The sequence below is a fragment of the Pogoniulus pusillus genome, chromosome 11 (assembly GCF_015220805.1).
Source record: "Pogoniulus pusillus isolate bPogPus1 chromosome 11, bPogPus1.pri, whole genome shotgun sequence".
In the NCBI taxonomy this organism is placed as follows: Eukaryota; Metazoa; Chordata; class Aves; order Piciformes; family Lybiidae; genus Pogoniulus; species Pogoniulus pusillus.
The window spans coordinates 10,496,373-10,524,192 of record NC_087274.1 but is presented as its reverse complement, the minus strand read 5'-3'; the positions used below and the strand labels follow the sequence as shown (position 1 = coordinate 10,524,192).

The 27,820-nt window shown below is 46.0% G+C and overlaps 2 protein-coding genes across 3 annotated transcripts; one reads left to right on the top strand and one right to left on the bottom strand.

Moving 5' to 3' along the window:
* Positions 1-252: 252 nt before the first annotated feature.
* On the bottom strand, positions 253-22,864 carry ACOX1 (acyl-CoA oxidase 1). Of its 2 annotated transcripts, none has more exons than XM_064150996.1 (14): positions 22,664-22,864; positions 21,412-21,571; positions 14,127-14,287; positions 9,329-9,436; positions 8,715-8,834; positions 7,828-7,943; positions 7,468-7,637; positions 6,987-7,149; positions 6,112-6,302; positions 5,698-5,877; positions 4,763-4,868; positions 4,531-4,674; positions 3,481-3,687; positions 253-2,053 (listed from the first exon to the last, which is right to left on the bottom strand). In XM_064150996.1, the coding sequence occupies exons 1-14, from the start codon at positions 22,779-22,781 to the stop codon at positions 2,003-2,005; spliced, it is 1,995 nt and encodes a 664-aa protein (XP_064007066.1). In that variant the 5' UTR covers positions 22,782-22,864; the 3' UTR covers positions 253-2,002. The 2 variants fall into 2 exon arrangements, with proteins under 2 accessions (XP_064007066.1, XP_064007065.1); XM_064150995.1 differs by lacking the exon at positions 14,127-14,287 and adding an exon at positions 11,158-11,318.
* A 16-nt stretch (positions 22,865-22,880) lies between these two features.
* Positions 22,881-26,706, top strand: TEN1 (TEN1 subunit of CST complex). The gene is made up of 4 exons (XM_064150997.1): positions 22,881-22,972; positions 24,247-24,353; positions 24,470-24,627; positions 25,932-26,706. The coding sequence occupies exons 2-4, from the start codon at positions 24,268-24,270 to the stop codon at positions 26,066-26,068; spliced, it is 381 nt and encodes a 126-aa protein (XP_064007067.1). The 5' UTR covers positions 22,881-22,972; positions 24,247-24,267; the 3' UTR covers positions 26,069-26,706.
* Positions 26,707-27,820: the final 1,114 nt, after the last annotated feature.

The window sequence follows — 27,820 nt, the reverse complement described above, 5'->3', positions numbered from 1 at the left end:
TTGCAGGCCTTGGAGCCAGGGTGACGCTGCACACTGTGACAAGACAGCTCTGCTCTCTGCTGGTTTCAGTTTTCCTCCTTCAGCAGCAGAAGAGAGGTGGTGGTCAGGGCTTCACTGCCCAGCAAAGCCAGAAAGGTCTGACTAGAGCTAAGAGAGAGAATATCCAACTAACTGAAGGCCTCTGGAACTTCATTCCACTTTGCCTGTTACTTTAAAGGAGATCCACTGAGGGCAATGCAAAAAAGGAAGAGATTGTGTCTGAAAACACACTTTTGTAGTTTATTAAATTCATACATAATTAGCTCATACTCATTAACATCTCCTGACCATGCTCCTCCATCACCCCTCCCTCAGGTCAGCAGTCTGCTCGACTGAAGATGCAGAAGGCAAAACCCTCCACCTCCTTTGGTGTCCTGAACAGCAGTGGTTCCTTCCACGTGAAAGATGCAGCAGGCACAAGGCAAGTTTGATGATTTTATTTCAAATTAAACATTTCTTTCTGTTCAGCTACTGCACGTGGAGCCAAACATTGCATCTGATCATTGTTAGTGCCAGAAAAAAAAAGCAACTCCTCCATGAAAACTGATCCAAAATGAGAGCAGTACCAAAGCTGTTAGAGAACAAGCTTCTCAGAACCGCAGGATTTGGGTTTGTGATGAATGTTTTTATACCATTTTAAGCTCAAAGTTGCTCTTATCTGCTGTGGAGAGAGGTTTTATTGTTACTAGCCAGAGTTATCCGTGTTGAAAAGCAGCAATGATTTCGTTTAGTTGCAGTTGCGCTGATTTCATTAGGAATGAGGAGGTTCTGTTAGAAAGGTAAATCTTTCACTCCTTAAATCCAGGCAGTGTTGGGCAAGTCCTAGGTCAACATGAAGAAAAACAACCAAAAACCACAAACCTAAATTAAGCAAATCAGAGAAAGCTCCTTGGAAATGCATGGGTAGGAAACAATCTGGACACTTCCCTCAGGATTGTCGTTCTCTTGAAGAATGCCTTTGAAAAACCAGAAGAACATCCCAGAACAATCAGGACAGCCAAGGACCTTGGGGTCAAGCCATTTCTGCCCTCCAATACTGGCTTCTTTCCAGGTCGAATTTGCTGTTGGTGGCTTCTCTCACATCAAATCACCACAATTAACATTTGTAAAGTGCTTTGAGATAGTGCTACAAAAGTACTAACAGTTAAAAAGCAGGGCAGAACATCTCCTATCAGCACCCAGCTGGTTTTTGTTTGTCTGTTTTCCTCAGAGCAGCATCACTATCTTCTCCTTTGACTTCTTCTTAACAAAGAGAAGGTGCCACTGATGGAGATGGCACACGGGCAGGAGGTGGTTTTGCAGGGCAGTGAAGGAAGGATGTATTGGAAAAGGTGAAGATGGCTTCTGGAAAGGTGAAGGAAGCAGAGCTCCAAGAAAGGACGAGTATTGACTTCCCAGCTGCAGCAGGGAAGTGGTGCCACATGCAGTTTCATGTGCAGGAGGCTTTAGACAACACAAATATTGGGCCAAGCAAGAAGTGCTCAGCTTAAAAGTCAAAACTCAAGCCATGATATTGATGCTTCTTTTTTTTTGGGGGGAGGACATAACTGCTTGTTAGAAGATATCACCTGAGGGCTGTGAACTACTTTGTAGTAGTAAAAAAAATCCTGCTACACTTCCAGTCATCAGTAACTCCTCTCTAGTTAGCAGCTTCACAAAAGCAATCTTTATATGGATCCATAAAGCTTTCCCAGATTCTTAGAAGGTTAAATCTTTCCCATTATAATTGCACTTTAAAAGCAGGCATCCATTCCTACACTCTCTCCCCAAACACCTTCTTGATTCTCAAAAGTGGAAAGAAAGGCTACAATTTATTCACTGTCCTATAACTACCAGGATTTGAAAAGGTTTGATTTAGGTGCTTGAAGGTAGGACACAAACACCTAAGTATTCCTGTCAGGAAAAAAATGTGCAGTTTGAAGAGGGGTGGGGGGGGAAGAAAACCACCAAAACCCAGCAGATTTCACAGCTTGGATTGCACTGGCTTCAGGTGTTTGTGGAAAGATTGGTGGACCTGCAAGAGGACAAGACAGTGGTTAACAGCAAGGCCAGGCCTGAGATTTAGGACAGTTTTAGCTCCTCACATCTCTTGCAGTGTGTTTTTACACTGAGGAAATCTGGATCAGAGGCACTTTGGGGGATTTAAGAACAGCCAGCTAAGTGCTGGATTTGAGTGGCTATGTGACAAAAAAAAAGGATGACAATATAAGCCAAAAAACTGCCTTCCTCACTGCCTTTCTTGAAAGAGAAGAAAATGTGAGGCATTTTATATCCATGCAGAGAATTCTTTGGCATTTTAACTCAAAACCCCCAAATAAACTGGCAGAGGTCTCTTGAAGGGATTGTAATGAAGCTCTTAAGCCCTACTGACATCAGAAGCACCTGAACTGGAGCAAGTTCTGGTGGGACTGAACTACAATCACAGCTGCTGGCAACCCCTTGTAGGAGATAACCTGTCCAAGTCAAACACAGGCAGTCAGGCCACTCAGACGGGTCTGGTTTGGCCAATGGAAGAGAGAGACTGACTCTTCCCAGATCAGTTTCTTTTATTAGCTCAGCTGTAGCTAACAGCCATAGGGCAAAAATGTGTAGCACCTGGCATTTAAGTACTAGGTGGGAACAGTTTATTTTCTTCAGCAGTCACTACCACTGCCTGAAGGCACCGAAAGCAAGCAGGTCAGGGTTTCACAGACACTGCCACTAAGCAGAATTTACAGCAAGTGATAATTTCCTCTAAGAGCAATGAGATTTTTTCCCCTTTTCCTATCTAGAGGGAGTAGTATTTCCTCCCTCAACTGAGAAACTCAAAAGTATCCCAGAGGGAGGCATGAGGTACATGTGGGTGAACAACTGAAGAAAGCAGCTGTTCAATGTTGAAAGCAGAGCAGCAGGAGCAGTTTTGGTCCATTATCACTAGTGATGTCATCACTTATGAGGATGGGCTGAGATTTGGGGCTGATCAGCCTGGAGAAGGCTCTGGGGAGACCTTATGACAGCCTTTCAGTACATAAAGGGGCTGATCAGAAAGCTGGGGACAGACTTTAGAGCAGGGCCTGCTGTGACAGGATAAGAGCTGATGGTTTGAAACTAAAAGAAGGAGATTTAGACTAGATTCAAGGAAGAGATTTTTTTACAGTGTGGATGGTAAAATACTAACATAGGTGGAAACACTCCAGGTGGTCGGGTTGAATGGAGTTCTGAGCAGGCTGATCTAGTTGAAGATCACAGAATGGTTTGGGCTGGAAGTGACCTCTGAAAGTCATTTAGTGCAACCCCCAAGATGTCCCTGCTCACTGCAGGGGGATGAGACTAGACGGTCTTTAAAGGTCCCTTCCAACCTAAAGTATTTTATGATCAGTGGATCAAAACTAAGACCCCCTGAAGTGGGTTATTTCTCTGGCCATGCATGCCCTAAAGATGAAGAAATAAAGGTTTCCTTACCTCTGTCTTGTTGAGTGGGGATTTCTTTGCCCACTCAAACATGTTCTCGTAGACGTTGCCATCGTAGCGGCCAAGCACAGACCCCAGGTGAACATCATGGAAGTCAAAGGAGTCTACAAGTGCCACTGCGTTGGGACGGATTATGGCCAAGAGCTCCTTGACACGCTGGTTCACTTGAGTAATCTGGGCATCAGTCAGAATACCCACCTGGCAAAATGGAAGAGGTGGTCAGGAGAGTATGCAAGTGGCAAGAACCTTCCCCTCCCCAGTAGGTCTAACACAGGTCAGCCTCCCCTCACCCCTGAAAATGCAGAGCTGCATAAAATACTAGGAGGTCTTTTAGTTGCCAACATGCCACGGTGTACAAGCAACAAGAGATGCCCAGCACAGCCTACCATAGTGCCTAGCTATTTAATCTTTGATTGGTGGCTCAAGTCTTTAGAGTGCCTGTAGGTTAACTTCAGGAGCAAGTTTCCTGGGAGGATGTCCATATGTGTATGTTAAACTCTTCCCGGTTTCAGGGAATCTTTTGGTAAGCAGCAAAGAGGAAAATGGGTACACAAGACACACCACATCTGCCTGAAGACTACATAAAAGCACTGCTGCACAAAAAAAGTCCCAAACAGAAGGATTGTAGAGCAGAAAGTACTGCCTTTAAATCCATTCACTGAAGGACGGGCTGAGGTTTGGGGTACAATATCCCCCCGTTCTGTGCTCTGATTTGCAAATGCACACAGCTCTCAGAGCACATCTAACTGACATCTCCTTTATTAGCTACTTGTTTTTTAACATACAAGACTTGGTCACCAACTGGACAGCTTTTAAGCTAGCCTTGACAGATCCTATGTTACCATTTAGCATCCAACTCTGCTTCTGGCAGACCACAGAAGCAACCTGATAAAAGCTTCCCGTCGGCCTTGTACTGCTAACACCTTCTGGAATTCAACAGGCAAGACCTTACACCTTCTCTCTGTGCAGCTCTGCATGTATCATCTTTGCAAACAATGGCTCTGGCTCTAGAGGTGGAAAGTGCTGAAGCACGACACCAACCTGCAGGAAGTCCCCCGTGTTCTTACTGATGCCATACAGCACGTACAGGAGGCACAGCTCAGTCAGGACAGCACGGACAGCTGCATTGCTGACCTCAGACAGCTTTGCTGTGAAAAGCTTCACTACCACGTAGTGACAGTGTGCCTACAAGAGATGGAAGGCAGGTGAATCAGGTTCATCCAGAGAGAAGAAGCTCCTTAGACCGTTTGTCTTTATCGGGAGCATCACTGACCTCAGATGCTCGCACCAGGTCAACAGAAGTTCTGTTCCAGGCTTCCTCCTTGCTCTTTCTGTGGTTCAGTTCAGCTTGCAAATTCTTTGCTGCAGCTTCTACAAGACTGTTTCATAAAAGGAAGGAAAGGGGATTACACAGTAACACTGTGTGAACAAGATTACGCACGCTGAATTCACATGAACTTGATTCTAACACACAAGAACTTAGAGCTCAGGTGCCACAAATCTGAACACAGGTGGTTTCACCTCCACACGAGGAGAAACTTCATTACAGTGAGGGTGACAGAGCACTGGAACGGGCTGCCCAGAGAGGTTCTCAAGTCTCCTTCTCTGGAGACTTTTAAAACCTGCCTGGATGCATTCCTGTGTGGACTACCCATGGGGATACTGCTTTTGGCAGGGGAATTGATACTCAATCTCTAGAAGTCCCTTCCAGCCTCAAATGTTCTGTGATTCTGTGATTGCAATGCCTGGAGTGAGCAGCTTACAACTCCTTCAGACCCTCACTGCTGCAGCTAGAGCACAGCTACAGAGGGGTAGATGGCATCTGACAGCATGACATGTGAGTGCTGACTCACACATAAGCATTTATTCTACCCTCACATTTCCTTCACAACAGGCTTTAATGCCAGGATTGTTTCTCTTCAGATAGATCTCTGAGAAGTTTCAACATTGTTGGCATTTGTATGCTCTGATTATACTTTTAGGCAAGAAAAAGCTACTTCAAACTGATTTGAGAGACATGATGCTACGTGTGGGTTTGAATCAGCCTCTTGTAACCGCAAAGCACAAAGTGTGTCACTTCCTGAAAGCCACAGATGGAGCAAAGCTTTGCAAACCACATCTAACACGTAGAGGGCAGCACATCACTACCACCTCCCCGGGCACACACTCTTACTGGTGCTTGACTCAGGCCAACAGGTGGGAACTCACCGGGCAGCACGTGCTTTGTAGGCCTCTACCAAGCTGGCTGGATCGTTGATCCGCACAGTCACCGTCCTAGCAGCCACATGCTGCGGCTGAATGCGTTGCCTGGAGAGGTCATTAAGGTAGGACACCATGCCAGTGACCTGCTGCCCAGAAGTAACCTGGGTGTAGCTTTTGACAAGGAACCTGCAAACAAGAGAGGACAAACAGCAGTTCTTACTCATGAGTAGTTTGGAGTGGACAGAGTCTAGGGTCAGACCAGCGAGGAGCAGTCACAGGCATATACTTTTCTGTCAGAAACAGGGCAAGAGACACAAGAGAGCAGCTTCATGGAGATGCAAGACACTCTTCTGCCCATCGCTTTAGACACCAAGATCCTAATGCCAAGGCCAGAATGTCCCTGGAGAGAAGTGACCATACCTTGCTGTCTGCAGCATCATGACTGTGTTTTCTCCCTCGTAGGTGCAGGATGGGGTGAAGGTGACATAGATGTCAGGGATGCCACTGCAGCGAGAGTAGCCATGCCCACCGCATGCCATCCGGCACTCCTCAATCCCAGCGTTGGCAGTCCAGGAAGTGAATGCCTTCAGCCCTGCTGTCAGTGCATGGAGCTGATGGACAAAGGCAGAGGCACTTTAGGTTTTTTATCTTCCAGCCCTAGCTTGCACTAGGACATACCCAAGTCCTGCAGCTCCCAGAATATAAACAGAGTCAATACCACCATTCCAGTGTCCCACAGAGTCTTGTTTTTCTCCTAAGATCCCTTTCCTGAGCCAGACTATTTATGTTCAAACCTCTGTACATGTTAAGATTTGCGTCCCATCCTTTCTGTCTCCACACATTATATACACAAGACTGTTTTCCATTGCCTGTTGTGACATTAGGTTCTCAGAGAGACTCCCTAACTGAGAATTGACATTTCACAACCAGAAGCCCTCAGTATAGTACTGATACCTTTGATCAACACACCAGCTCTATCCTAGTGCCTTGGAAGAACAATAAGGAACTACAAGACAAGCATAATACTGGTCTTAACACTGCTTCCAAGTGATTCATCATCATCACTCCTGGAAATATTCACAGTAGAGCTTTCTCTCTGTGCATTTCTCCCTTTTTTTCCCCTAAAGAGCTGCTAAATGAATAATTCAAACAAAGAACTAAAAGTCACCTGCACAGGATCTCTGAATCTGAAGAATTACAAGGTGAGTCACAAATGAAAACCAAGATAGCTTTGAGATGCCTTTCCTCCCATGCCGTAAAGAAACCTTACACTGAACCAAGAGAGGACACAGTACCTCTGGCAGCTCACTCAGATCCCCATCGCTGATGTCTCCACTGATACGTTGGTAGGTGTTTTTTATGTAGGCTCCCACAAAGTGAAAAGCATAGGCTGTGGCCAGGAGAGGAAAGAGTTTGTATTGCTGGGTCTGATAATCCAAGATCTGGGGTTCTGGTTCCCTAGAGCAAATTGCAGATGAATTAGTATGCCAGTAGCTAGAAAAGTGCCTACTCAACTCTAAGCAGCTCTTCCACTTGGACAGCACAAGCTGCATCTGCATCAAGCCAGACCATCCAAGACCATCCAAGCAAAACCCTCTGGAAGGGCAAAGGTGTTTTGGCAGTCCCAAACAAAAGGTGACTCAACTTCTGGGGGATGAAATGATGTTTTGAAACTTAAGTGCCAAAGTAAACATCAACCATAGGCCCTCTTCCCCTCCACTATTTGGGAATTGTCCCTTCAGCACTTGAGCTGCTCTTCTACCTCACTGCACTCACCCTGACTTTAGCTCTGACTGGTGTCTCACCGCGCTGTAGCGGATGGCAATGGTACAAGCCCTGGACAGGAAGCGAGCTGAGTCGCCCACGATGAGGGATCGGATGAACACCATGGTCCCATAGGTCAGCTTGTCACTGACTGGTTTCACATAGGTGCCATCTGGTTCAACCTACCAAAAAAAAACAATAATAACAAATTACAGCCTGCTGGGTTTTAATTTCTCTCCTTTTTACATGCTCACAACCCCAAGAGCTGAGCTCATCCAGCAATCTGCAGTCTTGCTGGTACACAATTCAACCAGACAAGAGCATTTCCAGTGTCAAGTGTCCGTTTCTAAAGCTGAAATGCACTGCTTTTACCTGGGCATATTTCATCAGCATGTTTTCCCGAGGGATTCTGTAGTTGTCCATTTTCAGGTAGCCATTATCTATTTCATCAAAACCAAATTTTGGCCCAATGTCACCCACTGTGATACCTGTCAGAGACAAAGCCACTTGCATTAAGAAACAGGAACTCAATACCACCTGAGAGGTTCAGGCCACCCCCAGTTTTCTGGCAAGTCCTAGCATTGTTAGGAGTGACAGCTCACAAGGACCTTCCTCTCCCTGATGGAAAAGGGGACATCAAATGTGGAGGGTTTCCTAATTCACATGCAGCCCTGCTATCCAGTCACTGGGGATCTCTGAAGACAGGACAAGGAGTAATGGGTTTAAAACTGGCAGAGGGGAGATTTCAACTGGATGTTAGGAAGAAGTTCTTTGCAGTGAGAGTGGTGAAACACTGGAACAGGTTGTCCAGGGAGGTTGTGGTTGCTCCCTCCCTGAAGGTGTTCAAGGCTAGGATGGATGAAGCCTTGAGCGACCTGTTCCAGTGCAAGGTGTCCCTGCCTATGATGGAGGGTTGGAACTAGATGATCTTTGAGGTCACTTCCAACCTAAACCATTCTATGATTCTGTTCTGTGATCACCCAGCTCACTTCTAGCTGGACAATGACAAGAGGCCTCCTTTCCCTTTCAGAAAGATGCTGCCTCTCAAAATGCATAGGTGGGAAACGCTGGGACAGAATCAAACCCCAAACTGACCTTCACACTGAAAGATGATTTGGTGGGAGTTCAGTCATAAGAAAGACTCCTGTTAGTCCTGAGACTTCCAGCTAGCCACTGCAAACAGCTGCAGAACTGAGCCATGTACATTAACAAGACACAGACCTAAGGTGTTGCCCAAGTCCTAAACCATTCATGCTTACCTGGCAAAGGTTCATGGGTGCCCAGCTGCCGTATGGGTACAATGAAGGCATGCAGGCCCTTGCATTGCCCTTGGGTGTAGAGCTGAGCCAGGACAATGGCATGGTTTGATGTTTTTCCAACTGCAAAAAGAGTGGGAGTTAGAAGAACAGAAAAAAAACCCCAAACAACAGTGCACACACTCATATAGAAAAAATTTCTTTCCTTAAACAGGATCTGAGTCACATTGTGCATTAGAAAACTAGATTTACAACACTGGTTATCACCCAAACTGTACAGCTAGACAGACACTGTGGCTCAAGTCAATGAAAGTTGCCCAATCCAACTCTCTTGGCTATAGAGCACCAAGTCCTTGGCAAACCTGCTAGTGGAGCTGAAGGAAATCTGAAGATTTTGATCCAAATGATCAAAAATTACACCAAATGCACCCAGGGTGAACGATTCTGAGAGAGAATTCAGAGTACAGAGGTAATGCAAAGTTTTCTAGGCTCTGAGAAGTCTGTTGCTTGTTATGTAAAAGGATCAGCTTTCAGTCATCACCTCCACCACAGATGACTTCAGCTCCTTAAGTTTTTCCAGACATCCTCCAGATTTAGATAGAGAGTGATGCACTTACGTCCACCTGGCCACCACTTAATGGAGGTCACAGTGGGGCTGTTGAGGATGAACTCCTGGGTAGCAGGGTCATAAGTAGCTGTGGTTTCTAGACCCCGAAGATGAGTTCCTGGAAAGAAGCAAACACCTCATTTTGGCAGAAAGTCAGGCACAAAGCAGAAACAAGGACAGAGCTGGACAAGGGAAAGCTGAACTCCAGTAGTAATGTATCATTTTTCACTTTGTTTTTAGGCTATATAAAGGACTAAATGTCAACCAATTAAGGAAGAACAAGTGGGAGTCAGACCATATTCTGGGACTTGAAGCCAATCCTCAGCTAAAATGTTGTTTGGTTATTTTTTCCCAGTGGTCCAAGCCTAGTTTTCCAAGGACCTCCAACCTGACACCTTTTTGCTGTTGTACACCAGAAGAAGCCCATTCTGAGTTAAAAAGGTCCACGAAGCCATGCTCACCTGGGTTCCACTACAACTGCAATCTGATCACATTGCAAAATAAAACCCATGCACTTGTCAGCCCCAAGATGAAAGAAGCAGTGCCCATCAGCTCTTCATTCCCTCATCAGGCCTACATTCTCCTCGGTTGGTGGAGCAGTTTCTCCCAAACAAGACCATGCAGCTCCTAGACAGCAAGTAACAGCATGCATAGGACAGAGTATTGATGCAGGTAGAGGAATGGACTGCAAAAAGATGAAGGTAACAAGTCCAGGAACAGTCTTTGTCTTCTGCCCCCAACTCTTTGCTTCTGTCTCAGCAGTGGCATTGTCCCCATGTATGTGAATAATAATAAACCACCTGGTCTCCTTGCTTAAACTAAACAAGCTGTGAACACTCCTGCTAGCCTGGACTGCCAGAGCCAGAGACTCTGGACAAGAACTTCAGCATGGAAAAAGGTATTGCCTTGATGCAACCATCTTTTCAGGGTATGGAGTTAATGGGAGGCTTCCACAGACAGCTTAATGTAGACTTACTTTGCTGGTAAAGGCTCTTCAAGCCTCAATAAGTGCAAGAGATTCTCCACAGACTTGCAATTACTTTATGCTTCATGCAGTCTCTACATTTCACTCCAGCACAAGGGTGAATCTTGCTCAGTTTAGAGAACAGTTCTCATCTGCGACTTGCAGATGGCAAAATTAAAGTTTCCCAAGGCAGTTTCCTCCCACTGGATTAAAAGTGTTGCAATCACAATACCAAAATCCATTTCAGAGCTTGAAAGTAAATGAATAGCAACAAAGAACAAAGTTGACTTGAGACAGAGAATGAAATAAAAACATTTCACAGCCCAATTACAAAGAACATGTGGGATTGAGCTTAACAACTGGGGAAATAAAGCTCCCCCACAAAACACAAGTTCTGGAACCAAGTCATCCACACATTCTCTGATCCAAGCTCAGTCTCAAGGTGACAAGCAGCTCTTTTTTTTTGGCATCTCTTTCAGTACTTCAAAGCTCTGTCCTTTTGTCTTCACATTGCATGTTAAGTAGAGCAAAGCAGAAACCACACTGGAAAAAAAGCTAAGTGCAGAAATGAACAGATGTCATCAAACTGAGACCACCATAGCCATGTGCAGTGATCTACACTGGTCTGGATGGCAGGAGAGAAGCATTCAATATGGACATGTACAGAGCTACACACATCAAACTCTCATACAGGAGAGGAAAAAAAAGGCCCAGCAGCATGTGGTACAGGGGTCTAGGACAAATCTCAGTCTGTCTTTCCCTGCAGCCACAAGAGCCAGTAGGAGATAAGCACACACCATTTTTTTTCCAGGCAGGGGAACTGTTTGTACAACAAAACCCATACTCAGAAATAGCATTTAGTTAATGTACTGTACCATGGCCCATTTCAGTCTGGGCATAAGTGCCAATGATGTCCAGGTTCCAGGCAGGCATGAAGAAGCGATCCTGCTGCTCTGGGGTTGCCTGGGTGAGAAGGGTGGGGAGGAACATGCCCAGATGAAGGTCCAGAGGCTCAGGCCGTCCACGATGAACAAAGCTGTGAAGAAGTGTTACGGGATGGGAGTGTGAAGGGAATGTTATGGGATGGGAATCAAGCATGGGGATTCATGGTGGAGATTGAGGAAGAGACAAAAAGAGAAAAAAATGATTCATGTGTAAATCAGGTGAGTGCATTTTAGAAAGCCAGAGCACTGTCCTTTCCTCAGGCCTCTGCAGTAAGAAATTGCACTTGCTCTGAGGTGAGCATGCTGCAATGCACTGCTTTCTAATCAGACACAAAATGCTTTTGTAGCATGCCTGTGCTTTTGATGCACCATGGATTGAAAAAGGACTAAACCAAACCAAAAGCAAGGCCAAAGCTTCACTGTGGTCTGGAAACCAGAGAATCCCTGGGCTTAGCCAGGTCAGTTTGTTGAAGATGTAACCTGGCCAGATGAAGTGAGCCTTCACCCAAAAATGTGAAGTCCATTTTTCCCCCCTCCTCCAAGGACTGAGGGTAGAAACTGGTAGGAGCCCCATTTTAGAGCTGATTTCATTGAACTTTCTTTTTTAAAGCTCTGCCTGTACTAATTACTTCACTTTATTATTTCTTTAAAGATCAGACACAACCAGTGGGAGCTACATTCCAATTCAGCTCCCTCCAACTCTCTCAAAAGGACAGTGCTCTGCATCTGCAAGTCAAAGTGGTGAACATAAACAACTTGGCAAGAAAGCCAACATTTTTCAGCCTGTAAATCACCAGCACAAAATCTTTCCAATTAAACATGTTTCATTAGAACTACCCTTCCTCCAAGTTCTGTCAAACACCACTACCAAGTGGTCTGGATTGTTTGATGTGAAGAATTAAATGCTCATCAAGACTTTGAATATTAATAACTGAATATTGCAACAATGGGGATATAGAGTAAGGATCAGTACCTTCTGTGCAAAGGTTATTTATCTGGCCCACTGATGGATGAAATAGGTCTTGAATAAGAATGTATAGATAGGTATTTAAATGAGACCTGTGTTATGAGAAGGGCACTGATCTGAGCTTAGCTCAAACTCAGCTGGCCTTATTATCCAAGTGGGAAGAATGAACTCTTGTGTGACCTCCAAACATTAATGGGAACTAGCTATAGCCCTAGAGCTTCCTAAGAACTGTAGTTCTGTTCCTTGATATTATCAAGCACCTACAAACAAATTCAGCTATCTAATAAACCCAACAGAAATGCTTTCTAAGATGTCTGACTGAATACTGACCAAGCTCAGGAAGGTAACCCTGATGGGTTATCAGGAATATCACTTTTCAAGTGAGTTCAGTAGGGATGAGAAGGACACAGCTGACAGAGACTGAAAGAAAATCCTTATTTTCTAGCAACAGCTATAAACCAGTTCAAGTAGTATTTTCATTTCACCTTTCTGTTTCCTTTCCAGCCTTGTGCTGTTTGTGCTTTTTCTTTACTGTTTTTTGAGAGACTTACTCATATGGAATAGGTTTAAATCCACACAAGCTACCAAGCAGGTGCTTGCTAAGATAAAACTGAGTAACTACACATCCAAGCCAGGATTGAACTCAGTAATCCAGAAGTCTGTTTCCCTCATCAGCAGTTTCTAAACATCAGTGACAAATACTGCAGAAACTTTTTACTGATGAAGCAGATAGATATTCAACATTCCCTGCAGGAATGTCAAATGGTTGCATTTTAATGATTCATCATAGGAAGTGTATTTACTTTACCAAGCTACCTCTGTCTTACTTCTATCAAGTATTAGAATGTTAATTTTCCTACCAAAGAACATGAGAACTAAAGGCAAATCAAACCACCAGCAGCCAAGAAAGTGCAATGATCTAATATGAAACAGAAAGTGGAACAAATCACTTTGGTGTGGACATGTGTCTGATTTCAAAGAAGCTGGTGTGAACGAAACAGAGGTGGTCAGCAGTCCTTTATCATTGCCATCTGGTTGAACTCCAGCTCAGCTGGGTTTGTTCAACTCCATCTCTCCCAGGCAGAACTGATGACAAGATTCCCTCTGTGCACCTTCTACCGACACTTCAGCTACCAGGGATAGCTGTAACCAAGCAGCCAGGCAGCTGGCACTGCCATCCAACTTCTGCAACTGTTCAGACCTGCACACATCATGCTCTCCAAGTTCAGATGCCAGCACAAGCTCTGGAGTCTTTGCTTTGTTAAACTATTCTTGTTAGTATTTATCAGCTGTAATTCCAGGTTCTGGGCTGAGAGATTGTTTTCTGATCCATCAGATGTTCTTCCATTTGAAGAAGTCAAAGTCACTTTCAACAATAGGAGGCATAAGATGTTTTCCTTCTTTGAAACCAAGCTCTTTCCATGAAGTTGTACAGCTGCAATGGAGTAGCACCTGAAAGAAAAGCGCTTGGGGCAAAGCATACCTTACTTACAAAACCAAAAATGCACAATCTTCCCCTGTTGCACTGCATCTGAATGCCTCCTCCTGACCTGTTTATGAAGCCCAGTCATGCAACTCTGACACACGTGCCCCAAATCTGAGCAAAAATAAACCCCACAGTACTGCTGGCTGACAAGCTCCAACCAGTTGTAGTGAAATTCCGACTCCCAGGCCTTAGAACAACTAAGGTAAACAAAGGTAAACAACTACAAAGTCAGTGATCAGCTAAGAGGTGCATTGTGGAAAAGTCCAAAACTAACCCTGTGATTGTTAGGATGGGAAATGAAGCAGCTATCTGCTACAAGGCAGGAAACATCAGCAGTTAACCAAACTGCTTTACCTTTTCCTTCTTAGAGTTACCTGGGAGCATCATCAACATACAAACTGGAGTTACAGAAAAGAGGTTACCCATCAATCCCTGAAGGGAACTAACCATGTCCCAATTCGGTTTGGGCGTAGGTGCCAATTATCTTGACTTCACGGAGCAGGGGCAGCCATTTCTCCTTCTGAGCATCAGTCGTTTGGGTCTCTAAGGTTTTGGTAAACATGCTGAAGTGTAGAGTGAGAGGTTCAACAAAATTGCCCAAGCATGTTCTACAGGAGAGAAATAGAGGGATCTGGATCTCAGTTTCATTGTTACTGCGATCCTGAAAGGCTTTTCCCCAGCTGTAACTCTTGCCTTGTGTCAACCTTTTCTGTCCCACAGCAACCTCCAAATACGGAGGCATCAGAAACAATGATAATGAGGAAACAGTACACTGTTATTTCAGACATATTCTTTGCTCCATGAATCCAGCTGCTGCTATGTAACTGGGAAAAAATGTTATTTTACAAAGATTCATGGAGAACTTAAAACTGAGGATGTGAAAACCAATTTATTTTCTCCCCCCCATCTCTCAGGCTTGCCAGGAAGATAACCCACTGCTACTGGTAGCCTAGAACTGGGCCATTATTCCTAAGAAGCACTGTGTATTGAAAAGTATTGAAAAGGAAAAGGCTTCTTAGGTGATCAAGTGCTTATCAGAAGAGCTCTAAATTACCTGTAGCTGCTTCTATCAGCACTGAGATCAGGATCTCACCTTAAATTAAAATCACCATTACAGGCTAGTGCTGGAGGGAATGGAAGGAAAAGTCAGACATTACAGGTATGCTCATCAAAATAAAACTCATTTCATGACAGAAAGCTCTATCAATTTAGTAGCTAAGTACATTCCTAATTAAAACAAGCTCCAGAACACAAATGTGCAAGAAAGTCTCACTGTCAAAGCTATGTAGTAAATGACAGCACCTTCCCCCTCAACGCTGCTACCTGAACAGCTTTTTGTCTCCCACCTGTTGTACACAAATGTTGATTCCATCCAAACTCTAGGATAGAGGAGGAAAAAATGATCCCTCTGCATGAACACCTACACACAAAGCTTCTCCCACCTACCCAAGACACCTACAAGGGAAATCCATCCTTCCACTTTGGGGTATTAATACCTGCCTGAGGAGAACACTGAAGTTTGTTGCCCGCACAGATCTGCAGAGCACATCATGAAGTCTGGCATATTACAGCAGTGTTTGTGATTGGCATTTTACATCATGCCTGGAATGAGTGCTATGGGAGCAGAAACTGTTAATTCAATCCCAGATCCCTGTTCAAACTGCTCTCACCCAGCTTTAGAGTTAAAGCACACAGAACAGAGCTTCTGCAGCTCACTGACCTGCTTGGTTGAAAACACTTATCTTAAAAGGAACACTTTTTAAAACAGGCAAGACAATGAGCCATGGTTTGGGTTTTTTTTTTTCCCAGGAGCAAAACTATTGGAATGAAACAATCCAATGCTGGTGATTTGTGTGTCAACTGTGCATTATGCTGCTGTGTGTGCAAGTGAGTGTCCAGGGGTCTTGGAATAGAGGTCTCTTAGAAAAAAATATTCTACTGCCTACAGCAGCACATCTTCATAAAGCCAAAGTCATCAGGGTGACCAAGGGCTGAAAAATGCTACAAAAGCAGCAAAGCAGAATATTTCTCAGCACTCATGTGGTTTCCTGAGTGGTTTACTCTTTTAGGCCAGGGCCTATATAGCAATAGCAGCACCCTTTACATCCTCACTGCCTACAGTGTAACTACTGTGCATCTATTAGGCCCAAAAAGGACCAACCTACAGGAAGAAAAACGACTGACTTTGAAATACACTGTTTCAGTGCAGCTCGGGATGAGCTTTTCTTTGTGAGTTTTCAGAAGCTACTGAAAGAACTTGTGACAAAGGTGCAGCAGGTGCTTTGCTGTCAGAAAAAAATCAGGTCAGACACTGCTTCTTTGAAAAACAACCAAAAAAATCTTCTTAAAGGCCACATCAGCAACTTTCTTTGCCTATCAGTAAGTTTAATCACAAGTGCCAGGTATGTCATGCTTAACCAGCACCTTCTCTGATAGGAGTAAGAAGAATGATATTTTCCAAGTGGACACTTTAACATCTCTGTGCCATACTATTTTCACTGACTACAAATGCAGTGTTTTCCAAGCTTCTTGCATTAACAAAGCTGAGAGCAGGACTCTAAGTCAAGCATTTACAGCAGAAACTATTTGTCTCCACATTAAACGACTTGGGATTTTCTTAATGTGCCTTTCAACAATTGAATACCAACAAGAGAACACTAGAACAGGCTGTCCAGAGAGGTTGTGGAGTCTCCTGCTCTGGAGACATTCAAAATCCACCTGGGCATGTTCCTGTGTGACCTGCTCTAGGTGATCCTGCTCTGGCAGAGGGGTTGGACTAGATGATCTGTCAAGGTCCTTTCCAACCCCTAACATCCTGTGATTCCTTGAGAGAACTAAGTTTTCCTCATGACACAGGGCAAAGAGAAAAAATACTATGTGTGAAGGAAGGAACAAGAGATTTTCTTTCCTTCTTTTATCTCCAATCTCTTACTCCTCCTCCTCCCAGTTTCCACATTCCCACTTGGCATTTCCCACTCCTTGTACACCTTGCTCTTCAAAGGGTGCATTGTCTAATTGCTGAGTACTTTGCTACATCAGGACTGAAAGCAGCTACCTCCAGCATCATCCACTTGATCAATGGCTAACAATCACCTTACTGATCTGAAGCCAGACTTGCTGTGACAATCAGTGAGCAAAGATTTGGGCTGCAGCTCCAAATCCACTTAGAGAAAAAAGAAGTGTAGCAATAGGCCACTTTGGCAATGAATGTAGATCCTTCCAGATTTCACTGCAGCCAACACCACCCACATAGTAAAAGGCAGCTGTGTATGACAGATGGGTTTCGAGAGCAGATCTACCAATAAGCAGGGTACAACAGAAGCAAAGCCCACATTTTTGGTGACTTGAGCTAAATGAATGATTGCAAAGACATTCTCAAGCTGCAGAAATGGGGCACAGAATAGTGTCATTTACTCTAAAGCAAAATCTGCAATCAAGCTTTCCTAGTTTTGTGTGATTCTTGAAGTAGTTCTTTTCAGGGAAGAGCATAAATGGTCACCTCAGTGGAGAAAGAACAGATGTCTGACCTGTGCTTACTGGGCTTCAGAGTTAACAAATGCCATGGTAATGATTTCTTTTTTTCCAGCTGTATCAAAAACAATCCATCAAGCCTCATCCACTCCAATTTAGCAGCAACTAGTAGGGCTCCTACTAGTTTTCCTGGCTTGGATTACTGACAGCTGCTCCAGGTCCTAATATTAGTGTCAAAATAAGAAGTAGAGACAAATTCTCAGAAGGAAAGTATACATTTCATGCAATGCTTATGCACCTAGAAATCATCTGTTGGCTTGCAGCTCTTGGATCTTCTCTTCTTTTTTTTCTCCCAACTGCTTTTCACTTCATTTAATCACATTTTCCTCAATGAGGACCACTTAAACTTGAAGGTGAATTAAAACCAAGAATGCTCTCTTCAAAGAGCTGCTGTAAGCATTACACACCAGAACAATTATTGTAAAAGAGATCTTAACTGTTGGCATTTTCAGGCCTCCAAGAGCTGTAGTCACAGCAGCAACTGCATTACTAACATAGGAAGAACTCACTTAGATGAGAAGCACTTAAAATGGCCTCTAAATATATTTCAGAGCTCTTCTTATGTTTTGGAGTCTGAAAATGCCCTTGTGGAAACAAGAAGGAGGAGTTCAGCGTGTCACAGCAGGAACAAGTGTGTAAGTATATCTCCAGGGCAGCTGAAGGAAGAGTTTTTCCTCCTTGCCTGTTCACAAAGCAAGCTATAAAGTTGCTCAGTCACGATACACAACTGCCTAGTGAGGCTCTGCTGGTACAGGAAAACAGCTAGCTTAAAATTCTCCAAAACTGCCTAAGTACATAAATCTATTCCTGCTGCTTGGGGATAACCACAAAGCATGAAGGATTCTTGGCAAAATATCTCAAACTTCCACATGTAAAACTCTGGTGGCCAACCACAATAAATACAGCTTGAAAGCTGAATCAAGGGCTTCACCTATTTTGTAAACCTCATTCAAGGCACATCCCAACACTCTATCCATTCCATTTTCCAGTGTGGAAAAATTCATACACCCAGAGAACCAACCCTCTCCCAGCTCACTACAGGCTGGGAACTGATCTACTAGACAGAAGGTCTGGGGAAAAGGACCTGGGAGCCCTGGTGAGCAACAGGATGACCATGAGTCAGCAACGTGCCCTTGTGCCAAGAAGGACAATGGCATCCTGGCATCAAGAAAAGTGTGCCCAGCAAATCAAGGGAAGTCCTTCTGCCCCTCTGCTCTACCCAGAGGTGAGACCACTCTGGAGTCCAGTTCTGGGCTCCTCATTTCAAGGAGGACAGGGAGAGGATACAGCAAAGGGCCACAAAGATATTAGGAGACCAGAACACCTCTCAGGAAGAAAGGCTGAGGGGCTTGGGGCTGGCAAAGGGAAGACTGAGGGAAGATCTCACAACTTGAAGGGAGGACAGGACCAGTCTTTTTCCATTGTTGCCCAGTGTCCGGACAAGAGGTAACAGGCACAAGCTTGACCACAAGAAGTTCATCTAAACACAAGGAGGAACTTCTTTACTTCAAGGGCGATGGAGCACCGGAACAAGTTGCTCAGAGAGACAGCAGATTCTCCACCTCTGGAGATGTTCAGAACCTGCCTGGGTGTGTTCTCCTCTAGAATAGAACTGAATCAACCAGGTTGGAAGAGACCTCCAAGATCATCCAGTCCAACCTAGCACCCAGCCCTATCCAATCAACTAGACCATGGCACTAAATGCCTCACCCAGGCTTTGATTGAAGACCTCCAGGGATGGTGACTCCACCACCTCCCTGGGCAGCCCATTCCAATGCCAATCACTCTCTCTGTGAAGAACTTCCTCCTAACATCCAGCCTATACCTCCCCTGGCACAACTTGAGACTGTGTCCCCTTGTTCTGTTGCTTGTTGCCTGGAAGAAGAGACCAACCCCACCTGGCTACTGCATTGGCATCAGGAATTGAACCTGATGACCTCCAGAGGTCCCTTCCAACCCCTACCATTCTGTGGATCTCCAAGTTAAGTTCTTACACAAATAAGGTCCCTCCTACTTAGTACCTCTTAGTATGTTTGGAGGTGTAATAGAAACAAACTTCATTTTGCAATTTGGGTGGAGTTCACCATGTTTAAAATAATATTTGACACAACAGGTGAGAAACTTGGGACAGACATTAAAATGCAAATCAAATCAAAAGATGGGGAGAAAAAAAAAGAAGCCTTTAATTTCTCCCATTTAAGAAGCAGGAAGCCAGCATCCTCCCTTGCAAACACCAGACATTATAGTAAAGAATTGAGATCAATAATATTAAGAGTATACACTTCTCAAAGCAAACACTTCAGCTGAAGGTAAAAAGCACATATGCTGCTCTTCATTCCTCTACATGTTCCTACAGAAGACACTGGAAAAATATAATCAGTCTACAGTAATTCCAATTATCCTTGGAAATTCTGAGTGTCTGCACTGGAAGAGAAGACTCTAGAGGGACCTTAGAGCTTCCTTCCAATACCTGAAGGGATCCTACAGGAAGGCAGCAGAGGGACTTTTCCTAAGGGTGTCTAGCAGCAGGACAGGAGGGAATGGTTTTAAGCTGAGAGTAGGTTTAGACTGGATCTTAGGAAGAAGTTCTGCAGCACAAGGGTGGTGAAACTTGGGAACAGGCTGCCTAGGGAGGTTGTGGACTCCTCCCTTGGGGTGCTCAACACCAGGCTGGATGAGGCCTTGAGCAGCTGAGTCTAGTGGAGAGGCATCCCTGCCCATGGCAGGGAGTTTGAAGGAGATGATCTCTAAGGTCCCTTCCAATTTATCCATTCCATGCTTCTGTGAACTGACTCTGAAAAAAAATAAGCCTTTCTCCCTGCTTAAGTTGATTTTGAATCATAAATTGTGTCTACTTACCCCTCACTATTCATATCCCATAAGGTACAGATGGCATTTGGTACCTCTATGAAAAACAAAGCTTTCACCCAGGAAATTAAGAATGGCTGACTCCCAAGTAAGTTTAGGGGAAGACAAAACTAAAACCTATCATTTAACTGATTGAGAAAAGCCCTAATTTCATAAAATATTGTGTGTACTGCTACCAACAAGCAGCATTTACATAGCAAACTCCATTGAAATTTGCCATCTGGATAGACCTCCCTGTATCTCCTCCATAAAAACAACCAAAGACACTTCCACATCACCTCCAATAACCCTTGTGTAGGAAAAAGTAATGATTAACTTCCACCATGCAGTACCTGAATAATCTAACAAAGTCACTGAACTTTCTTCTTGTTATCACTGTCCACTGATGCTGTGAAATTACACAAGAACACAGGTCAGAGCAGATCAATTGCTTTGAAATTAAAACTACAAGATGACAAAGATTTCAATTAACTAACCCAAATATTCATGCCCAGAGGTGAGTGGCAGCTTACTCACAAATCCAGTCAGAGGGCACTTGTGGCTCTACTGGTGATTTAACATGCCAGAAAATACCTCTCTAGTACTATGTCCAGATTTCTTAGAGCTCTTCAGTCTCTCTGGTAAGCAGTTTTGTTTGATTAGATCAGAAAGAGTTTAAAAGAACTAAGGGGAGAAACAAAATCAGAAATTAAGCTCCCTGCAGGCTGGAAGGAATAAAAGCTGGAAGGCATAAAACCCAGAGGTAAAACACTGGTTTATGTTTATTAATTTAAGCTAAGGTTAATGCTATCAGATAAACAGAAGGTCAGACACAACAAAAAGCCTCTAGGTCAAAGGGAACCACTACAGCACCAGGAGCTTAGAGGGACAGATAGTTCTAAAGGAAAAAAATTATAAGCTATCTTGGAACACTTTCAGGAACAACTTTATTAGGTCTAAGTGCCAAGTGATGTAATCAGCTTTAAGAGATTTCCTTAGAAGCTGCAACCTCATCTGCTCTACTCACATTCAAAATATTCCTTTTGGGAAAAAAAATCCTTTTTATTCCTTTTGGGGAAAAAAAAGAAGTAGTGAACATTCAGAGTACAGGATTGATTTTTCTTTTTAACTTTTTTGCTTCATATATAATACAAAGGGTGATTATTAGTGGTGCATTTCTAGTAAAACAATCTAAGGAAACACAATATTCAGGAAATCAGAGCTTTATCTGAACTTCACTGCAGCCAAGACAGGCCTTTAGCTTCTTTTGGGCAGCAAAGACAGGCAAAAAGCACAAACTCTAATTTGGTGACAGCCAAAGTAGGTACAAGAAGCAAACTCTACATCTAGGTACCTTTTAAACCAGTAGATCTCCTCTGGATCTGCAATTCCATATTCCCTTAACTTCATCACCATCAGAGAGCTCTTCCTGATGGCTTGCTCATAGCGTTCACTACGGGACAGGAAGTTCAGATCCTCATGCTGGAAGTCAGGGTCATTAAGAACTAAGGCCTCTGTGGACAGAGAGGAGAATGAAAACAGACTCAGTGTACACAAATCTCGAGAGACAACGGGCAAGAAACGATTTGGTGTTTTACTTGCTGCACCTTAAGGTACAAATAACAGAAAATTCTGATTTAAAGAAATCAGAAAGAAGTCAAAGCTCGTGGAGAAAGGACTCTAGGTACAAGACACTCTCCCATCCCACCATAATTTAAGTTTGGAGCACTCTGGACTTACTTGGAGGCTAATTCCCTCAATCACTAGCTCAAAGTCTCTCAAGAGACATCACTGCTGACAGATCAGGCTGCTTCATGAACTTTGACCCCCACACAACTCCTTGCAGAAGGACACAGGCATTACTCCCAGTCTGCTAGCTGGTAGCCAAGGCATCTAGAGGTCACTGACTTCCTGTGTCCCCTTTGGCACACAAGTTGCACAACACCAGCCTCTGACAGCCCCAGCTCTGCATGGGATGGGAGAGGAGGTGGGAAGCATTCTGTCAATCTCACACATCCTGGTAATGGTGGGTGAGAAGCTGCCCAGACTTAGACTGCTGGGCAAGGGTCCACCGGGAAGGAAAGGGAGGTGAGAAGGCCCAAGGGAAATGGCCATGGGAAGCTGCCTTGCACTCTCCGGACTAAGGAGAGAGAGCTGTCAGAGCTGGGACGGGGAGAAGGATCGAGGATGTAACACTGCTGCTCTCCATCCCGCCAGGCAGAAATCCCTTCCTTCAGGCAGCCCCCTCCGCCTGCCAACCCTCTCCTCACAGCTTCTCCCTCTCCCTGGTGTGTCCCCTCTCCCCAAAAGCTCCTCCACACAGCCTGTCTCTTCACTCCTCTCTCTTCTTCCCCCTCGCCCTAGGGCCTCCCTCTCTCCACAACCTCCTCCCTTCAGCCTAGGGCTCCCCGGTCCCGTCACTCCGCTCTCCCTCTGCCCAGAGCCCTCCTCTTGCCCTTCCTTCACTCTCCCCTCCTCACACCTCTCAGTCCCCCTCTCTAAAGCCTCCTCCTCCCTCACAGGGGCCCTCGAGCCCCCTCCTGCGGGCTGTGCCGCCCCTCTCCCCCTCGGCGCGGCGGCGGGCACCGGGCCGGGCCCTCCCTCACCGATCTCCTTGCGGCGGCGAGTGCGCTCGGCGCCGCCGTCCAGGATGTGGGTGAGGAGCTCGGTCTGGAAGGTGGCGGCGGCGCGCTCCCTCCGCAGGTCCGCGTTCACCAGCGCCATGGCGGCAGCGGCGGCGGCAACACCGGCAGCAGCTCCGCTTCCACCCCCGACCCGGCCCGTCCCCACGGCCGCCCAGCCCTGCCCGGCCCCCGTCCCGCCGGGACCGGCCCCCCGTGACGTCATGTCCCCGCGCCCGGCCGCGTGCGCGCCGCCTGCTCGCGGTGCCGGTGAGCGGCGGGGCTGGGGCGCCGGTAAGAGGGGGCTCTGAGGGGGGTGCAGCGGGCTACGGCTGCCGTAAAGGGGGCTCTGAGGGGGGTGCAGCGGGCTGGGGCCACTGTTCAAGGGGTGCAGGCGGACGTCCGCTCAGTGGTGCCTTAAACAGGGCCCGGTCGGGGCCTGATCGCCGTTAATATCGGTTTTAAACGTGCCGCAGCTGGGTCGGGCTTGGGTTCAGTCAGGCTTCATGCGGGCTGCAGCTATGACTGGGCCTCCGATCAACTGAGCTTTAAACGGGCATGCGAAGGGCCGCAGCCGGTGTCGGGGCTGGGTTCAGTGGAGCTTTAAACGGGTGGGCAAGGAGCCGCAGCTGTGCGGGGGTGCGCAGGGCACGGTGCTTTACGGTGCACGTTACACTTGGCTGCGATGGGCTGCGGCTGTGTGTGTCTTACATGGGGAGCTACCGGAGCTGGGGCTGCCGTGTGCCTTGGGGGTGCATGCAGTGGGCTGTGCTTGAGGCTGGGTGTGCAATAAACTGTGAGAAACGCTGCCTGGAATACTGTGTTGTGTGTCATGGGCTGCACCTGGGGCTGGGCATGGAATCGTGGAATGGTTTTGGCTGGAGAAGAGCAGCCATCATCAAGTCCAACCATTAAGCCAGCACAGCCACCTCCACCACTAAAGCCATGTCTTTTAAATGCTTCCACACACTGTGACTCCACCATGGCATTGGGCAGCCTGTTCAAAGCTTGACAACCCTCTGGGGGAGGGAGTTTTTTGTGATGCCCAACCTAAACCTCTCCTGGCACAACTTGAGACCATTTCCTTCTGTCCTATCACTTGTTACTTAGGAGAAGAGACTAACCCCACCTTCCTTTCAGGGAGTTGTAGAGAGTGAGGAGTTCTCAGCCTCTTCCAGGCTACACAAACCCCAGCTGCCTCAGCCACTCCTCACAGGACTCTGGACCCTTCACCAGCTTTACAGCCCTTCTCTGGACATGCTCCAGCAGCACCTTGATGCCCTTCTTTTAGTGAGAACACTTAACACAATATTCAAGTACAGGGGGCTGGTTGCCACCCCAGGCCTGCTGCTCACACTCGGGGTGCACACCACAGATGGCATGTGTTAAATTGCACCAGACAGACACAAAACATGTTGCTGCTGGGACTGGGCAGGCATTAAGTAGCACATGGAGTGTGTGCATAACAGATACCTTTGGGGCTCTAGACATAGCGTCAGAGAATGTTTAGGTTGGAAAAGACCTTTTAAGATCATCAAGTCCAACCATTAATGTTTGCTCTTCTGCAGGCTCGGGAGCTGTTGTGTGAGATGCCATCAAGTGCATATGTTTATTACTTCCCATGGGAGATCAACAGCTCAGTGCCAGAGGGGGAGACACTGAGGACATTTGGCAGGTGAGAAGGATTCTCAGCTCTCCTTGCAGGCCAGGCCTTGCCTTCTCTGGCTGGGCCCTGTCCCTTTAATTGTCATATGTCTGCACTGTTGACCTTCCTAAATCAATTGTTTCCAGGTTATGCTACTACGACCTGGCCCACTCCAAAGTCATTCTCACTGCTGAGCACAGTTCAGCTCAGTACCAGGTCTATGTTGACACCACACTCGTGGAGCCATTCCAAGCCCAGCTGGAGTCTTGCTACATGGTCCTGGGAGAGACTGAGCATAGGGAAGGTAAAAGCTCCAGGAACCATTGCTCTTTGCTGCTGCTTGTGATTCATCATCTCCTTTGGGGGTCTCTGGGTGCATGGTGAGGCACATTGTCACTGAGATTAGCCTTGCCCAAGGCAGGGCTCACCTCATAAGGCTGCCTCTGGTCACACAAGCATATGATTCAGGACAGGAGCACCCTGCCTCTCACCACTGACCATGAGAAGAGCCACCCTTGGTGAAAATCTGGTCCTCTGGCATAGATATTGTTAGAAACAAGAAGCACTTCAACAGCAGCACTGAACTTGTGAAACCTGTGCTGAAGCCTTCTAGCATCACCACCAGCCATCACATTGTCTTCACCCCAAACATGGCTTATTGAGCACCTCAGTGTGAGCTGGCAGGGTTGGACTTTGCCATCCTTGAAAGGCTCTAATTATATCCCTGCCCTGAGCCATGGGGCGTGGGGAATGTGGGCAAGATCTGTCACACAGAGCACCCTGTTGTCCTAGGGTGCCCTGAGCTGCTCAGTGCTTTGTGTGGTGAGCTGATCTGGGCTGGGCCTTGGGGTTGTGAAGCAAATCCCATGTTGTCTTGGCCACACCTGATAACAAGCATTTGCATTTGTGCCACTGAAATCCTTGGTGGCACGTGGAAAGCCACACTGGATGTGGCATCTAGTGAGTAACCCACTAAGCCACTGCTGCACAATTCCTTTAGAAAGACATCTTGGTTCGGTCATCACAGCTTAAGAATGAGTTGGCCCCATTTTGCAGGGGTAGAAGCAGAGCAGGCTGAGATGGTGGCTGTGTCACCAAGGTTTGGCCCCTTTTGTGCAGCAACTTGTCCCCATTTGAATGCCAACAATATTCTGTTGGTTATAGTCAGCATCAAGCCTCTCTCTGAGCCCAGCCTTATTCTGTCCTTGTCTCATCTGCACAGAGGCATCCAGAAATGAGCTTACACCCATCCCTGATGCTTTTTAAGACAGGGAAAACCAAACTTCAGCCAGCCACAAAGCAGACAGATGCTGCAAGGCAAGCACTAGCATCAACGTGTCCCGGGCTTGGTGTTTCCCGGTGCAAGGAGAATGCAGCATCAGTCACCACAGTTTTGTAGCCAACAGGGCAGAGAGGAAGCAAGCCAGGGAATGAACTTGCTCCTGGGCGTGCTGCTTATTCTGGTGGAAGCACGTGGCCACTTCTGCACATTCAGGCTATGGTTATTTGGCCAGCTGGGCCACACTGTACCTGAGGGAACTTCTCTGGTTGCCTCTGAGCTCACTGTCTGGTTTTCTTGCTACAGAAACTTCCTGTTTATATTTGCAGGTGAGGGTCCTGTGGTAAAGGCACTAATATTGACCTGCGTGGAAGGGATGAATGTGTCCTTGCTGGTACAGGCCATACAGGAGCAGAGGAAGTACTTCAGTGAGAGGCAGGAGCGGATGGAAGACAGCACATCCTGACAGCAGCTCCAAGACCAGCCATCTGCTGCTCCTTGCACTGCCACTGGCAACAAATATGTTAAAAGTATATTTAGAAGGTGGGGTTTGCAACAGACTGCTTTGTGCCATGGCCCATAGCCAAACTGCCAAGCAGGGAAAGACTTGGGTCCACGTGGGACTTGTGGGTTGTCCATTCATGCCAAGTGGCATCACTGAAAATAGCTCTGGGAAGTAGGTTGAGCATTGGTTTAAAGGGTGGTTCAAGAAAAGAGGGTGCTGGTCCTTTTGTAATGCAAGGCCTAGAGGTAGCAGAAATCCACATCACAGAACTGAGCAGCTCATACCCACACACACTGCCAAAGTGCAGCAGGTTACAGTGCTGTTGGCACATCAGAGGTAAAGGGCATTAGCACAAAGTTTCTCAGCCCAGCATGGCTGCATGTTGAAGGAGTGCAGGTGTTTGGTTAATGTGAGTCAGCTGCCACACCAGAGCATTCCTGACAAAACACTCAGGTGTCAGGATGGACCAACAGAGGATAAAGAAAGAACAAAGAGACACTATTTTCAGTAGCACCCAGCTCTCTGGGTTTTCAAAAGCTGGCTTCCAAGGGGAAGATTGACTTTAGCTCTCAAATAAATACTTGCCATGCCATGAGAAATGCTACTTGGCTTTCTTCCCTTGACTCGGTTTAGAAGACCTTAAATCACTTTTTTCTTTGGAAGAATCTAAAGGTTTTGATTGAATACCTGAAGGGATCCTACAGGACATCTGGAGAGGGACTTTTCCTAAGGGTGTCTAGAGAGAGGACAAGGGGAAATGGTTTGAAGCTGAGGGAGTTTAGAATGGAACTTAGGAAGAAGTTCTTCAATATGAGGGAAGGGGGACTCTGGAATAGGCTAACCAGGGAGACTGTGGATACTTCCTCCCTGGGGGGTGTTCAAGGCCAGATTGGATAAGGCCTTGAATCATAGAATCAAACAGGTTGGAAGAGACTAGATTGAGTCTAGTTCTGGAATCAACCAGGTCAAGTCGAGAGGTGTCCCTGCCTGTGGCAGGGAGTTTGGAGTAGATGATCTCTAAGGTCCAACCTAAGCCATTCTATGATATGATTCTATGACATTTCCCTAAATAAAGGTGAAAGGGCAGCCTGGCTTTTATTGATTAAAAACATATTTCTTCCTAAGTCAAATGCATTGAGCCCTGCAGGAGCCCCATGGATCAGCTAGGAGAATTTAGCAATATGCAATTCTCCTAAGTACTGGGTGTGTGAGGAAGTGTTTGGCTTTGAAAAAGTTGCAAGAAGAGGAGGTGAAGTTACATCAGAGCTGCTGTGGTTTAAGAACATGGTGCCAGGCTCACTTGGCAGAATTAAGCTGTCAACAGAAAAACAGAAAAATCACTGATGGGAGATGAGAAAAAAAAATAGCCCAAGAGAGAGAAAACACTCCTGTGCTATAGGAATCCCTGGACGTGGAGTGAGCTGGGATTGGTTTGCAAGAGAAATAAGCCCCTTGCAGACTTTCCTGCTTTTTGCTCAGATTGTCTGGTGAAACATTCAGAAAACAAGGGCTGAAGCCATGCACTGCACAGCAGCAGGTCAAAATGGAACAGGTATCAGCAAAGCCTGTCAGCAGCAGGCTTGACTCAAGGACCTGAGGTGGCTCAGTAATTGCTGTGCTTTCTATAATCTTTAATCACATAGAGCTAGACCTGCCTCAGCACACTCTGTTCAGCCCAAGCCTAAACAAAACATAATCTCAAGAGGCAGGATT

Excerpts from the sequence above, each read along its gene's own strand:
- TEN1 (XM_064150997.1), top strand. The coding sequence starts at position 24,268 with ATGCCATCAAGTGCATATGTTTATTACTTCCCATGGGAGATCAACAGC. Across the intron at positions 24,354-24,469 it reads ACACTGAGGACATTTGGCAG|GTTATGCTACTACGACCTGG; the intron begins GTGAGAAGGATT and ends AATTGTTTCCAG. Across the intron at positions 24,628-25,931 it reads AGAGACTGAGCATAGGGAAG|GTGAGGGTCCTGTGGTAAAG; the intron begins GTAAAAGCTCCA and ends TTATATTTGCAG.
- ACOX1 (XM_064150996.1), bottom strand. The coding sequence starts at position 22,781 with ATGGCGCTGGTGAACGCGGACCTGCGGAGGGAGCGCGCCGCCGCCACC. Across the intron at positions 21,572-22,663 it reads TCGCCGCCGCAAGGAGATCG|AGGCCTTAGTTCTTAATGAC; the intron begins GTGAGGGAGGGC and ends CTCTGTCCACAG. Across the intron at positions 4,869-5,697 it reads TACAAAGCACGTGCTGCCCG|TCTTGTAGAAGCTGCAGCAA; the intron begins GTGAGTTCCCAC and ends TTTATGAAACAG.